General features: G+C 41.2%; 1 protein-coding gene across 6 annotated transcripts in view; it reads right to left on the bottom strand.

The window, feature by feature from the left end:
• LOC122563035 (suppressor of tumorigenicity 7 protein homolog) overlaps nt 1–16,345 on the bottom strand; it is a 165,550-nt gene that overhangs the window by 59,621 nt on the left and 89,584 nt on the right. For all 6 annotated transcript variants that reach the window (XM_043716367.1, XM_043716366.1, XM_043716362.1 and 3 more), the window contains 3 exons: nt 12,668–12,765; nt 11,584–11,698; nt 7,326–7,398 (listed from right to left, as the gene is read on the bottom strand). In XM_043716367.1, the coding sequence (XP_043572302.1) occupies nt 7,326–7,398; nt 11,584–11,698; nt 12,668–12,765 (286 nt within the window). The remainder of the gene's footprint in view (nt 1–7,325; nt 7,399–11,583; nt 11,699–12,667; nt 12,766–16,345) is intronic.

The raw sequence follows: 16,345 nt of genomic DNA, 5'->3' as shown, positions 1-16,345 counted from the left end.
ATAGCATTACCATTCTCAAAAGCATAAGTTATTGATATTCTGGGGGCTTTGCATTGATCAGAAGCAGAACTTGACGAGTCATATAAATATAACAACAGGAAATCAAGAGGCTAAGAATTAGGAGGACCTCTTAACTGGCTAACCATTGCCCACCATCCACAAGGCACAAGTCAGAAGAATGATGGAATACTCTCCACTTGCCTGAATGAACAACGTTTCAACAGTACCCAAGAAGTCCAACAGCATTCAAAAAAATGCAGCCCACATGACTGACACCAATACACTATCTTCAACACTCACTTCCTCCACCAGTGTGAACCCTCAAGGCAATGAACAGCATTTTCTCAGCAAATTACCTCTACCAGTCAGAAGGCCAAGGGCAACAGCTACATAGGAATTCAACCTGCAGGTTCCCGCCCAAATCACACACCACCCTGACTAGGGAACAAATCAACAATCCTGTAACTTCCTGCCCATTAGCACGGTGGGTGTACCTACACCACATGAACTGCAATGGCTCAAGATGGCAGCTCACCACCAAGGACAACTAGGGAGGGGCAAAAAAAAATGTTGGCAAGATAACGACACCCACATTGGATAAAAGACAAGTTCTCTCTTTCCCTTCAAAGTATGTTTCATCATTTTGATCATAATTTCAGTCATCGCATCCTAAATGTTCCTGCATGGCTACTGGCTTTTGTGTGACATGTAAAATGGTGGAATTTGGACAGGTCACAAAGGTAATGGATGCCTGGAATGAAATTACACAGCAATAATTTAACTAGGGACTCAATAAGAGAGTTGAACCCAAGTGATTTTGAACATTGTCCAAATCTGACAGATAGTAACTTACTGTCACAAAGCAGGACATTGTCTTTCACATCTCTGACCTAATTGTTCTTTATTCTTCTTTTGTTTTCACTCCTCCCATTACACTAGATTACTCATCAAGCATTCAAAGGGTCCTGTGCAAAGTACACAGCTGAGCCAGCTACACAGATGGGAAAGTCACTACCAGAACGACACTGCCATTTCTTCAAAAAGAGTCACCAGATATCAATTCTGGAACATCCCCCACACCACTTCCAACAATATTACACATGCATGTACATCCAAAGGAGAGCAGCAGTGCTTCTCAATGGCAATTAGGGATGGGCAATAAATGCTGGACTGGCCACTGGTGCCACATTGTTTGAACTATGCCTTTTTGAATTAAAGGTGCTTTATAAATGGAAATTATTGTTGTCATATGACCATCTGTACCATCATTAACAGTGTTATAATAATATGGAAAATATAGGTAGCTTAAGATACTCCAAACTATCCAGAGCATTCAGCTGAGGTCAGAAACTGAGAAAGTGAGCTCCAGTTATTTATAACCAGCATTTGAAGGCCAGGAATGTGCATCAGCCTTGAACTGGCTCCAAGCCATTTACACTGCACAGTTAACATTTGCATTCTGAAACTCAGACAGGGTAAATGGTTTCTCAATTTTATATTCCTATGTTAATTCTTCCAGTATCCGTCAGATAACATACACAGAATAATTTGTATGAAACCAGTGGCAGACATTACAATACATAACGTATAGAGAGGTTTTAAAAGATTGGATCAGTAAATATGAATTAAAATAGTAGGTTGAAACAGAAGCCATGCAGTCCCTTGCCTCCATGTCTTTAAATCCTTACTAAAAACGTAACGCCCTTAGTTTTGAAAGGTCCAACAATACCTCAGTTTCCCCCATCGACCCAACAATCGCTGTTCCAACCCAGGATCCATTGTTTTATCTGCAGGGGAGTGGGAGAAGGAACACTTCTTCCCCCCTATTGTTTGGAAAAGGGTTCTTGATCATATTTCTGAACTGCTCTAATTTTATTATGTTCTCTGGATTCTTGATTTCGCTGGAAGAAGTTTTATTCTGTATACACCCTATTGAATCCTTGATTCAGAACTCCTTTTTCTTCCAACATCAAGGATGTATAAATCAAATATATAAGTGCCGTCTTCATGGTTTTGCCACAGAAGCCAACTCAGTAATACATTGAACACTATTGTCTGTAACACATACCCCTAAGTCTACACCATTGTTTGTAAATTGCCTGTGGTGCTTCTTTGATTAAAGTTATGTTGCTTTTGACTAGTGAGTAATAGTATAACATGCAAAACACTGTTTATGCCCTGTTTATTATTATTCCAGCTTTTCATCAGGAATGACTTTTGCCCAAAACGTCAATTTTCCTGCTCCTCAGATGCTGCCTGACCTGCACCACTCCAATCTAGACTACAAAAGGAAGTCGCATGGCAAGGAACTATAGGATCACTGCAAGTTTACAACACAGAAAGTCAACATTTCAGTCCAGAGTTTCTGCATGGCAGTAAAAGAAAAAACATTTAAAAATTAGTCACTAATTCTTGTTCCACTTTCTAGCAATTCATCTTCATGGAGAAAATAAATTCTGATGCCCAGTGAGAACACTGGCACATGGAGTATGAGGTATACGGAATAGTCTTTGGTGCCAAAACATGAATTCTGTTTCGCTTCCACAGATACTGCCAGACCTGCTGAGCTTCTCCAACATTTCCTCTTTTTATTAAGGAATAAAATGACATGTTAATAAGGAGAGATGAATACATGCAGGGAAAGACTCAAATTATAAACCCACTCAAGTCTTAGGCCATTTGGACTATTCATGTTGTGACTAATTTGCAACACTCCACAAGATCAGCAGAATAAACCATTCAAAAATAATTCTTATCAGTTCAAAAAGCTTTGTTCGTTTCTGAGCCAGTACGTATCAGAATGAACAAAATTTAATATCATAAATCACCTATGCATTTCATATTAAAATGAATTAAAATACCCTCAAATGTTTCAGGGAGAAGGACTGTGAAATATTAGAATAAATTAACATTAAGAGATAATAAAGAGGACTTGAAAGTGGATAAATCTGCAAACTTGAATAAGATGTTTCCTAGGCTGTTGAGAGAGGCAAAGGTGGTGGTATCAGAAGCTATAGCAGTAATTTTCAAATCTTCTCTAGCCACAGGTGATCTGCCAGAGGACTGCTAACATCGTCACATTATTTAAAAAGGGAAATTACAGACCAGTCTAACCTCAGTAGTGGGTAAGTTATTAGAAAGAATGTTGTCGGATAGAATCAAATCACAATTAATCAGAACCTCTCTTTCTGGTATGTCCTTTTCTATGACTACAAGTAACTAATAATATAACCCAGTCTCAATGACTGAAATGTTCTCCTCGTAACACTTCTACTACTTGCTCAGTTATTTTCTCTAGTATTAGGTCCAGCACTGCCCCATTTCTTGTATTTGGAGGTGCCGGTATTGGACTGGGTTGGACAAAGTTAACAATCACGCAGCACCAGGTTATAGTCCAACAGGTTTATTTGGCCAAATAAACCTGTTGGACTATAACCTGATGTTGCGTGATTGCTAACTTTGTCTACCTCTTGTACAATATCACATGTGCTGTCTTAAAAAGCTCTCCTGGATATATTAAGAATACTGCTTCGTCTAAGCCTTTCCCGCTTTTGTCTATCATAATTAATATTCAGGAAATTGAAATCCTCAGTTAGCCAACAAACTTCCCCTTCTGTCTGCTTCTGACAGTTTGGTAGTCAATAGTACATTCCCAATGTTACTGCCCCCTTTTTTTTTATTTTTAAGTTCTGCTCATACGGGCTTAATTGAGAAGTCTGCTAGGATATCATCCCTTCTTACGGTTGTAATTGGCTCGTTGGTCATCTCCTCTTTTACACCCCTTCCCACTGCACTTGAAGATTGCATAGCCCAGAACACCAAGCTGCAATTCCTGACCCTCACTTAACCATACCTCAATGGTAGTTATACTGTCATATCCCAATGCATTAAACAACATCCTCAATTCATCTGCAAGACTACACGCACTAAACTGTCATCCAACTGTGCTGAGCTCCCTTGTGTAGATACCTCAAGGTACTGGAGCAGTATCACCAATGCTGACTGCACACGATGCTGGGAAAACAAATGCACCAACACCCACGTCATCGACCAGATCAACATCCCCAGCACTGAAGCACTGACCCCCCCCTCCTTGATCATCTGCAATGGCCAAGGCACAGTGTCCCCATGACCAACATGAGACTCCCCAAGAAGACACTTTACGCCCAGCTTCGAAACACCAAGTAAGTGCCAGGTGAACAGAGGAAATACTTCAGGAATATCCTCAAGGCCTCACTGGTGAAGTGCAGCATTCCTACTGACATCTGGGAATCACTGGCCCAAGACGGTCTAAAGTGGAGGAACATTATCTGAGAAAGCATCTGAGAAAGCATAGAGTACCTCAAGACCTGCTATCAGGAAAAAGTGGAAGCCAGGAGAAAACAGCACAAGGAATCCGTTGGCACACCAACCCAACCCTCCAGGCGACCACCTTCTGCCCCATGTGTAGCAGAGTCTGCAGAAGCTTTAGATCAGACAGTGACCTATGGACTCACCCTGAGAGTGGAAGAGAGGCATCATTGTCTGCGAGGGACCGGAGATGATGATGATGCCTTGATTCCATCTTTCCCAAAATGGACCCAGCAACCCAGGAATGTAAAGCCATCCCACCTTCATCAATTCTTTAGCCTCGTATTCATCTGCTCAACCCACCTATTTCTACACTCATCACTATGCATTCAGAGATCCTTTTTTTCAATGAGCTATCTATTTGTCTAAATTCTTGTCACAGGATTCTACCCAATGCCGTAGGTACCAGTGTGAATCACAATCGGTGATCATCATTCCAGTTCAGAGGACCCTGTGGCCAGTGATATCCGTGGCCCTGACCCCACAGAGTCATTTCTGGGGCACCAGAAACACCTGTCTGACCTCCTCATTAAGTGTTCGACCACTACACTTCTGCTCCTTTCAGTGCATGAACCATCACTCTCATTGCTTTCTAATGCAGAAAAACGGCTGTCAAATGAGATGAACTGTAAGGCTTTCCTGATCACCTACCTACCTCCCTTTGTTCCTCCCATGGCAGCCCTTCCTGAAGCTGCAAGCTGATCAATGGTTGCACAGCTTTTCAGAGGTCCAGTGCATACCAATCAGCATGCCAATACACTGAATTCTGCACGCAGAAGTCAGAAGCCCACACAGTGGAATAAAGATGATGAGAAGAGGAGTGGTCACCACGTGTAAAAATGTACTATCCACATAAAACCCAGTTTCAAAGATGCACCGCAGTACCACCTACCAATACTCTGCATGTTTCTTTAGTTTGCCTTTCATTGTCACAGAGCGCAGAGATTGGAGATCAAGTCCTTGTTTGAACTTACAGGTGCACAGATGTATATGGGTGCCTGCATTTTTCCTTTTGAACTGAGCACCCACCCTACACAATACTCTAAATTGTGTATCCACTGCCTCCAACTATGCTCACATGGATGAATGACAGCACTTCACATTGTTGGACATGTCAGCTTTTAGAGAGGACAATGAACCAATGTCTGTCTGCTCCAAGGTGGACCGAAAAAAGCTCTTCCTGCATTATTTCAAACATCAGAAGTGTCCCTGGTGCCTAAGCCATTATTCATCCCTCACACAGAACACAGATTACCTGGCTACAAGTTCTTTGGTGAACATGGGGGGGGGCCTGTTGGGCACATTTTGAGCATCCTGAGAAACACAAACATAGGAACTAGGAAGAGAAGTCGGCATTTCAGCTCTTTTGAGCCTGTCCTGCCATTTAATATGATCATGGCGATCATCCAACTTAGTAACCTGCTCATGCTTTCTCCCCCATACCCTTTTATTCTTCTTACCCTAAGAACCATATCTAACATCATCCTGAAAACATTTAATGTTTTAGCCCCAACCATTTTATGGCAGAGAATTCCACAGGATCACCATCTCCAGGTGGCAATTTTTCTCTCGAGGTAGACTAAAGTCACAAAGCAAGTTCTCCCACAGCTAAACTGTTTAATAATTTATCTTTTCCTATCATCAAGAATATTAGCTGTGACTGATTGGTAGCAATCATATCTCAAATCAGAAGTGGATTTGAGTAGTACTTCAGAAATGCAAGCATTTAATCAAGCCTGACCCTACAGTGCAATAGAGTGAGTGATGTTGGACAAAACATTAAAACAAGGCAGCAGCTAAACGGTCTAGAATCTCACTAGTATCCTCACATACGGAGGAGGAAGGACACTACTTCGACTGGGACAATACATCCATCCTAGGACAAGCCAAACATAGACACACACAAGAATTCCTAGAAGCATGGCATTCCAACCAGAACTCTATCAACAAACATCGGGTTAGACCCCATCTACCACCCCCTGAGAAAAGGAGCAGGAAGTGACTTCACCACAGGAAATAACATCACCACCCCAAAGAAACCCAAACATATAAATAGAAAGCAGGAATTTTTCAGCATTGCTTCGCATGAGGCCCACAGAAGATGTTACCTAGTAAGATAGCGAAACGTTTGGAAATGAACCTTTCAGCTCAGCGAGCAAACCTACATCCAAAACTTCAACCTGAGCTACAAAACTTGCTATCACCAGCTAAATCTTTGAGTGGGTGTAAAAGATACCACAACAATAAAATATCCTGGGTGCCTCAACCAATCTCAGTGAGCATAGATACTCTAGTCAATTTCTAATTGCAGTTCGTGGGACCTTGCTGTGCACAAATGGATTACTTTTTCCTTACAGAAAGCAATACAATAACTTCAAAAAGCAGGTACTTGGCTGTGAAGCACTTTCAATATTTTTGAGGTTCCTCAGGGTGTGGATAGTACAGTGGTTATGACACTGGACGTATAATCCAGAACTCTCAGGATAATGTCCTGCAGACACCGAGTTCTCATTTGCTTTTTCCAATTTTGATGGTGTTCACTCCTACAAATGGTCTTCATTTGAACTTTTTCCAAAACAAGGTAGGCTACTTTATTCTTAAAATTCCAAGTCCCAACAGTAGCAACATTATATTCAGACAGCATTAGAGTAGCAAACATCTCATTTGCTATCATAACGTGACTGTAAAATGCATTCTGAAACTGAGGCACATAAGGAGTTGTTAGGACAAATGAACAAATGGTCAGTCACAAAAGTAATTTTAAGGAACATGTTAAAAGATAAGAGACGCTGAACTGCAGACAGGTGGGAAATTCCAAAGTAAGAGCCAGGGAGCTTAAGGTACCAGAACTAAAAGAGAAACTATGAAATCTAGGATGCAGAAGAAGCCACATTGTAAGTGCAGAGATATCAGGCATATTACAATGAGGGAGGGCTGAAGAGGGTTATGGCAGGAAGGAGGGATGAGGTGCTTACTTGTCTGATACAGCACGCGCTTTCAGCAATGCAGCTGTGTAGCATATCGTCGCTGATTTTGGCAAGCTGATATCTGTAATCAAAAAGCATTATAGATTAGGGTATACATTCTAATGAATACTTAACAGGAAAATGATCAGCAGCATCCCAAATACACCCCGTCACCCAAGCAGATTTATGCTGTTAGTCACATTAAAAAGGATATGGAGGCAGTGCCATTATGACCAGCCATAACCAAAAGGCCGAATGGCCTATTTTAGTATTTAAATTCTCAGAATCATACAGTAGAATCCCTTGGGTCCATTGAGGCTGCACCGATTAAAATCTGCTCTAAAGCTACACCAGTCCCACTTGCCAGCATTTGGCCTATGGATGTGAATATTATGACCTTTCAAGTGCTCATCCAAGTTTTTTTTTCATAAAAGATTATGGATTTCCTGCCTCAACTACCTTCTCAGCATTCCAGAATCCCACCAACCTCTGTGTGGGGGAAAAAAAGGTTTTCTCCAATCCCCTCTAAACCTCCTGCCTTTCAACTGAAATAATACCCTTTGTGACTTTTCAATTAAGGGGAACAGCTATTTTCTATCCACCCGGTCCATGCCTTTGACAACCTTATACACTTCAATCAGGTTCCCTCTAAGCCTTTTAAAAAAAAACACAACCCAAGCTTACCCAACTTCTCTTCATAGTTAAACTGCTCCATCCCAGGCAACATCCTGGTGAACCTCTCTGCATCCCCTGCAATAACCAAGCAGGCACACATTTGTCCAGCTGTGGCTGAAGCGAAGTGCAGTACAACTACAAAATAACCACCCTGCTCTCGTAATCCATGCCATGGCTGATAAAGCCAAAATATCCCCTATATTTTAACTACCCTATTAACTTGTCCTGCCACCTTCAGGAATCTGTGGACAGGCACCCCAAGATCCCACTGTCCCTTTCAGCTCTCTACTGTCCTGTCATCAAGTACTCTTCCCCTGGATATTGAATATCTGGATTGTCCCAAATCTTACCTATCAGTATTTTGTCATGTCCCTCTTTGCTCTCCTATGCATTCTTAAGTCATCCCCGACAGGGCCTCTGTTGATTTGCTTCCTTTGTTAAAAGTCACTCTTTCTCTTCTTAGTCAGTCCTGAATGCTCCTAAACATCCAGGGTTCTCTGGGCTTGGTGCTCCTACATTGCATTCTAAAGGATTTTGGGCCTCTACTCTCGCCAATTCCATTTTGAATGCTATGCCACTGTACTACTGTTGATTTCCACAGAAGTTCGCAATCTACATTAGCCAGATCCAGCTTTATTTTTGATAAAATCTACCTTCCCCCAATCCAAAACCCTACTTTTTTGCAGACTCTTTTTCCTTTCCACAACAAACTTAAAACTACTGATGTTGCCATCAGTAAATTACACTGCCACCTCGAACAACTTCCACAATGAGGTGCAGCATCACACCAGCCCTTGTTGGTTTTGCTAAATGAAAAACTCTCCTGAATACAAAGAAACCTCCCTCCTCTAAACCTTTTACACCATGACTATCATAATTAATGCTGGGGAAGTTGAAATTCCTTAACGTAATTACCCTATTATTGTTTTTACATAACTGAGTGAATTGTCTACGTACCTGCTCCTCTACTGCCCACTATTTGAGGTTTGATAATACACTCCCAGCAGTATGACTGCCGTCTGTTTATTCCTAAACTCTACCCACAAAGCCTCATTTGAAGATCCTTTCAAGACAGCATCCATCATTATTGCTGACTCACTAATCCAGTCACTGACTTCGTAAACAATCAGACACTACCTATTCTTTAGACACTCCCCTCCTGCCTGGAGGGTGCTATACCTTGGAATGTTGATTGGCCCGCCCTGGTCTCCTCTCATCATGTCTATGATAGCAATATCATCACAATTTCATTTGTCCTTAACTCATCTGTCTTACTGATAATCCTCCTAGCATCCTCATAGGTAGAGACTATCCAATCTTGTCATTCTCCTTTGAAACTGAACATGGATAAACTCCCATCTGCCTTGGTTCCTTTGATGAAGTATGCTGTGTCCCTACTGCACTAACATTGTGTCCCCTCCCCATGTTGAATTGGTTTAAATTCCTCCCAACAGAACCAGAAAAATCCAACTGCAAGGATATTGATGCCATTCTGGTTCAGGTGCAGATCATCACGCTGGTACAGATCCCATCTTCCCCCGAAATGGTCTCAGTGACCCAGGAATCTAAAACTGTCCGTGCTGAAACAACTCTAACCACTTATTCATCGATTCTTATTCTCCTATTTCTGTACACGTTAGCAATCAGCATGGAAAGTAATCCGAAGATTACAATCTTTCAGATCCTGCTCTTTTGTCTCCCATCTGGCTCCCTAAATTTTTGGATGTAAGACCTCATCCCTATATCACTGGTACCAATATGTACCATGGCCCTGTCTTGACATCCTCCCCCTTCAATCCCAACAGCTGCTCAGTGAAACCCTGACGTTGGAAGCAAGGAGGCAACATGCCATCCTGCAGTCATGACTACAGCTGCTGAAATGCCCGTTCGCCAAAAAAGCTGAATCCACCATCACTATCACTCTTGCTTTCTTCGTCCTCCCCTCCTGTAAAGTCAGGTTACTTGTGGTGCCAGAAGCCTGGCTCTGTCTGCACTCCCTTGAGGAACAAATGCCCTCTTCAGCTTCTAAAACGAAAAACTGACTGGTGTGCAGGAGCCCAGGAGATTCCTGCCTCATTTTCTTTGATCAGGAGAAAGTGAGGACTGCAGATGCCTGGTGGTCACATAGTCCCTTCTATCTTCTAGTTCCTTGAGCCGTTATCCATGAAACTCTCAGCAGTGTGTCCATGCCACAGTGTCTCTGGCAACTGCTTAAGATCCGAAACGCGAAATTCAAGTTGGGAGCACTTTCTGCACAGGTGGTCATCTAAGATACTGGTAGTGACCATGACTTCCCACATATAACAGGTCACATATTCACCTGGCTGACCACATCTGCCATGACTTGAACTTAGTCTTATTTGCCAACTTTTCTGATTACTTAAAGATACTCCCTTTACCCTAACAGTATTTGCCTTCTCTTGTTCGGTTTTTTATTTATTCCTGGTGCTGCTCATTTATCTCTTAATAATCTCCCCGTTCTAATTGAAGGGTTCGTGTCTTTATTTTTATTGCACTGTATGGAGCTATTAGCTTCATACAGCAGTACTCTAATTCACAATATCAAATATTACACTGGCATAGTCAGTGTTTGAAAAACAATGTACAGAGACTACCCAAAGCCCTAACTATAAACTTCAAATGGGTCAGAGGAGACTGCCACTGAATAATACCTTAAAGAAATTAAAAACCATTCCTAATTGCCTTTGAGAAGGTGGTGATGAGCTGCCTTCTTGTACTGCTGCAGATCCGGAACTTAAGGGTCATCTACAATGCTGTGAAAGAACTTCCAGGATTTTGACAAAATGACTGAGCAAACTGAGCCAATATAGTCCCTAGTCAGGATGGTGTGGGGCTCAAGGAGAAATTTGTAGGCAATGTATACCCATGAGCCCTTGCCCTTCTACATGGTAGAGGTTGGGTTGATGCTGGGGGAGTTACTGTCGTTTATCTTGTGGATAGTACACACTGCAAACTTTGTGCATCAGTTGTGAAAGGAGTGAATGCTAAAGTTGATGGATGGGTGTTAATCAAGCAGGATGCTTTGGCCCAAATAAAAAAGGTACAGAGGAACCTCGATTACCCAGCATTAGATTAACCGAATTTCGGATTATCCAAACAAGATCGCAAGGTTCTGATACTTGGTTAACTATGTAATCCGGCATTCCATTACCTGACATTCAATAAACCGAACGAAATGTTACCCACCCATGTCCTTTGGATAACTGAGGTTCATCTGTACATAATTGGTAGTTTTATATTTGCAGGTGGAAAAAAAAATGTACATAGAGTTGGAGGGGGCAAGAGTTTGTAAAAGAAATATAGACAAAACTCTCCATGCCAGTTTTTGTGCACTTGCTTAGAATGGGCAAGTCTTAGAAGTATAGGCAAGATTAAGTCTTTGGTATATCACCAGGAATGATCTATTACAATTTTCTGTTAGAGTGTAGGTTGAACCTTCCAGACGATCCAACATACAAAATAGATTACAATAAAAATCACATTTTAAGGACTAACAACTCATTCTATGATAGATCCCATCCCTTGGTAGAAACCTTGTAATTATAGTGCTAATATTAACGAGCACACTAACCATCATATTTGGCCAAGACCACTTGTACATCAGCATAAGCTTGTAACTCCAACAGAGCCTCTAACAAATTTTCATGTATATTCAGCATACTAAGGAGTGGAAACTCTTTCATCAACTGAGAAAGAAAAGACATTCAGTTTAAAGATTTTATCGAACGTGAAGTGCTGAAAATACAAAATAAAACTTACATCGTTTATCACAGCTTCTACAGAAACATCATTTAATTCTGTACTGAACAGTAACCAGAATTCTAAAAATTTCAAAAACTACCAAAAGGAAAAACCAACGGCCATGGTCACACTCCGATCATAAAAATCTAAGTTTTCCTTCCACCTAAGGGTCAGTTGTGGGGAAGTAGAATCCAAGCAGTTCTAACCCCTACAAAAAGTCTGTAAACAATCAGTATGAAAAATATTACCCAAGAATTTCAGATTGCAAACTGTTTTCTTCTCCTAGTAGTTATATCTTTTCTTTTTAAAAAAAATAGACTGGATAGATAGAGATAACACTAGTTTACATTTAAATCCCAACATGCTAATTTCCAAAGATATGATATGATGTTGCAGTTATCTCCATATATAAAGTTAGTAAATACAAGCATTTATATTTCACATCTTCAGGCTATCCCAAAGCTTTCCAGCCAATGAAAGACTTTTGAACTGTTATCATTCAGTTTGAATGTTAATTTGCACATTCCAAGATCCCACAAACAATGATAGGACAATGACTAAGTAGCTAATTTGAGAGCTCATACCCGCACTGGTATTGATCCAGGACATCAAAAGAAATCCCTTATCTTTTGAAACAGTAAATTGGATATTTTATGTGTATCTGATCAGACAGACTATTGGCTTAACATCTCATCCAAAAGGAGGCAGCAGAATACCCCATGTACTGGGAATATCAGGTGAAATTTTGTGCTTAAGTGGAAACACACAGTCAAACTCGAAAACTTGCTTTATTTAATTATAATTCAGATTATGACCAACAATTATGGGTAGGAAAGAACAAATTAGTCAAAATATAAAAGGTGACGCAGTCTCTCCAGCTGCAGCTGAAGTGTAACTGGCACCTTTTTACTCACGTCTCTCATCAGTTTTACTGCTTCTCGTATTCGCCCCAGTTTTCTTGCACACATTGCAAGCCTTCGTTTTATATAAACTAATACGTTTGTGTCTCGTCCTGTCAAGAGAAAATAGATCAAGCTGAAATTCAAAACACACTCAAAAGCATGCATGATAAAGGATGTCAGGCACACAGGTGAAAAATTCAGGTTCAGTATTCAAAACATGATAAGTAAATGGTTATACAGCATATCACTCAAAATTGTCACTCTCAGTTTTCAAATTCTTCCAAGCTTCACGCCAGCTCCATACCTGCAACCTCCTCCAGCTCCATCAGTCCTAGAATTTTGCATAATCCCAGTTTCCACCAATCCATCCCTAGGTGCCTGGGCCTCAAGCTCGAGAGTTTTCTCCATAACCCATGCCAACTCTCTATCCTCAAGATGGATACCACTTGGAAGAGTAGTTGCTGCAGGTAAACTCCACAGCCAAATTATGTGCAACAAGTTCCAAAACTAGCAGGAAGATAAATTTTCTTTTATTTGGTTTTTGGGGTGGCTGACTATAAAATAAACATTCATCAGGACATCTCTGAAACAGAACAATAGGATTTAACACACTCTTTGAAAGAGTACATAGAATCTTGGACAAAAGACAATGAAATCAACAGTGCTGCCCTGAGAGTGCCAGTCTGGATTGTATGTTGGGTCCCTGGAGTGGAATTTAAATCTTCAAACATCTGACTCGGACAAGCATGGAGTTACTGATGCAAGGTTGGAACTAGTGTACGGAAAGAGACAACGCAATCAACTGGATTACTATAGTCTTGTGCTTTGCTTGGGCAAGTCTTAGACAGGAAAGCAGCTTACCCCCTTGGTTTGTATCTTTCCCAAATCATCACTGGATTCAAGGCAGGATTTTACAATTTGTAAATCACTGCTCTCAAAATTTTAATGGAGTGTCTGATCAAAATAATTTCCACATTTCTAATAATCATCCCTCCTCTGAAATACAACCTTCAGATAACTTGCCCTGGTGATCATTTCTTGCAAGTCCAGATAATGAATTTCTTTAAGCTGTTCAAGATGGGAGGTATAACAGTCAAGGTCAATCTTACCCTCACCTGCTATAAATAGGTGTTATGACACAGGTGAACTCCTCTGATAATTAAACCAAACAACCAAAAAACCTTGCATCGCCGCATAATGTTAAAATATGAATGATAGAACCCCCAAATTTCACTATTTAAAAATATTTTTAACTCTAAAACATTAAATCACAATTCACAACTCTAAGCTCCCCCCTTCTCTTAACTGCTTACTATCTGCCTCCATTATTAGAACAATGCTGTTCTAATAAGACACTTATTAAAATTACATCAACTTAATTTCAAAACCACACAGTCACTGTCTTCTTGTGTCTTCACTCTGCCGGCTACTGATTTCCTTGGGTCGTCTTCACTCTTTTTACTGTGAGTATGTTTCATATGAAAAGGTACCATTGCTGGTGAGCGTTTTTTCTAATTTTGAGAGCAAGATGTTAGATGGGCAATTAGCTCTCTGGCTCTACGGCAGTTGCTTTCTCTCTTAAAGGTATAGTACACACCTTAAATTTCATAATACAGGGATCACTCAACAGTAACTAGTAGCAGGAACCTTGACTGACTTTCCCTTCCCTCTCGGCAATACAAGGCAGTAAAGCCAACTTAGATAGTCAAAGAGAGAGCGAGAAAACCTGCACAGTTACTGCCTTTGCTGTTTTTGAATTCATGTGTCGCTGGACATCGGAGTGCATCTGGGAAAATTAACAAATAGTGAATTTCACAAATAATCTTGGAGGAACCGGTTTGAGCGAAGTTCACAGCACAGAATCAGATAAGTTAATTGTTGTTTTAAGTCTGTCCAAGAGAAATGCTGTATTAGTGAGTACAGTGAGTTCTTTCTTGACTGTGTGTTTTTGGAGAGAAGTCTCTTGATTAAACTTAAAATATAAGCCATAGCTCTTAACTTAACCTGGTGCAGTGTTTTGTAGAGGAATAAGATGGTGTTATTTTCTGGGTCTGTAGATTGTGAAGGAGCAAAAATGGCCTTTGCAGTGATATGTACTTCTTGTCAGACGTGGGAGTTTAAAGAGAGTTTAAGGATTACTGCGGATTATATCTGCCATAAATGCTGTTGGATGCGAATCTGATCAGATCGAGTGGATCAGTTGGAAAGACAAATAGACACGATGAGGAATTTGCAACAGCAACAGTATGTGATGGATGGCAGTTAAGGGAAAGGGGGGAAATCTCAGATACAGTCACATCGATGATGTTAACTCCAGGAAGGGCAAGAGAGGTAGGCAGCAAGTGCAGAAGTCTTTTGTGGATATACCCATTTCAAACAGGTATGCTGTTTTGGAAAATGTAGGGGGTGATGGATTCCAGGGGAACGTAGCACGAACAGCCAAGTTTCTGGTATTGAGACTGGCTCTAATGCAACGAGGGGTACGTTGGCTTCCAAGAGATCAATTGTGTTAGGGGATTCTGTAGTAAGAGGTACAGACAGACGTTTCTGTGGCCAGCAGAGAAAAAGCAGAATGGTGTGTTGTTTCCCTGGTGCCAGGATCAAGAATGTCTCAGAGAGGGTGCAGAATGTTCTCACACGGGAGAGGGGCCAGCAAGAGATCATTGTCCACATTGGAACCAATGATATTGGAAGGGAAAAGGTTGAGATTCTGAAGGGAGATTACAGAGAGTTAGGCAAAAATTTAAAAAGGAGGTCCTCAAGGGTAGTAATATCTGGATTACTCCCAGTGCTACGAGCTAGTGAGGGCAGAAATAGGAGGATAGAGCAGATTAATGCATGGCTGAGGAGCTAGTGTATGGGAGAAGGGTTCACATTTTTGGATCATTGGAATCTCTTTTGGGGTAGAAGTGACCTGTACAAGAAGGACGGATTGCACCTAAATTGGAAGGGGACTAATATACTGGCAGGGAAATTTGTTAGATTTGCTAGAACTGCTTTAAACTAGTAAGGTGTGTGTGAGTCAAACACAGGTAAAAACAATCACTGCAGATGCTGGAAACCAGATTCTGGATCAGTGGTGCTGGAAGAGCACAGCAATTTAGGCAGCATCCGACGAGCAGCAAAATCGACGTTTCGGGCAAAAGCCCTTCATCATGAAGGGCTTTTGCCCGAAACGTCGATTTTGCTGCTCGTCGGATGCTGCCTGAATTGCTGTGAGTCAAACAGTCAGGGCAGGCAGGGACAAGGTAGGACTAATAAATTAAACTGCATTTATTTCAATGCAAGGGGCCTAACAGGGAAGGCAGATGAACTCAGGGCATGGTTAGGAACATGGGACTGGGATATCAAAGCGATTACAGAAATATGGCTCAGGGATGGGCAGGACTGGCAGCTTAATGTTCCAGGATACAAATCCTACAGGAAGGATAGAAAGGAAGGCAAGAGAGGAGGGGGAGTAGCATTTTTGATAAGGGATAGTATTACAGCTGTGCTGAGGGAGGATATTCCCGGAAATACATCCAAGGAAGTTATTTGGGTGGAACTGAGAAATAAGAAAAGGATGATCACCTTATTGGGATTGTATTATAGACCCCCGAATAGTCAGAGGGAAATTGAGAAACAAACTTATAGGGAGATGTCAGCTATCTGTAAGAATAATAGGGTAGTTATGGTAGGGGATTTTAACTT

The sequence above is a fragment of the Chiloscyllium plagiosum genome, chromosome 26, assembly GCF_004010195.1.
Source record: "Chiloscyllium plagiosum isolate BGI_BamShark_2017 chromosome 26, ASM401019v2, whole genome shotgun sequence".
Taxonomy (NCBI): Eukaryota; Metazoa; Chordata; class Chondrichthyes; order Orectolobiformes; family Hemiscylliidae; genus Chiloscyllium; species Chiloscyllium plagiosum.
Note: the sequence above shows the minus strand (reverse complement) of the source record. Positions and strands in the feature narration are given on the sequence as shown.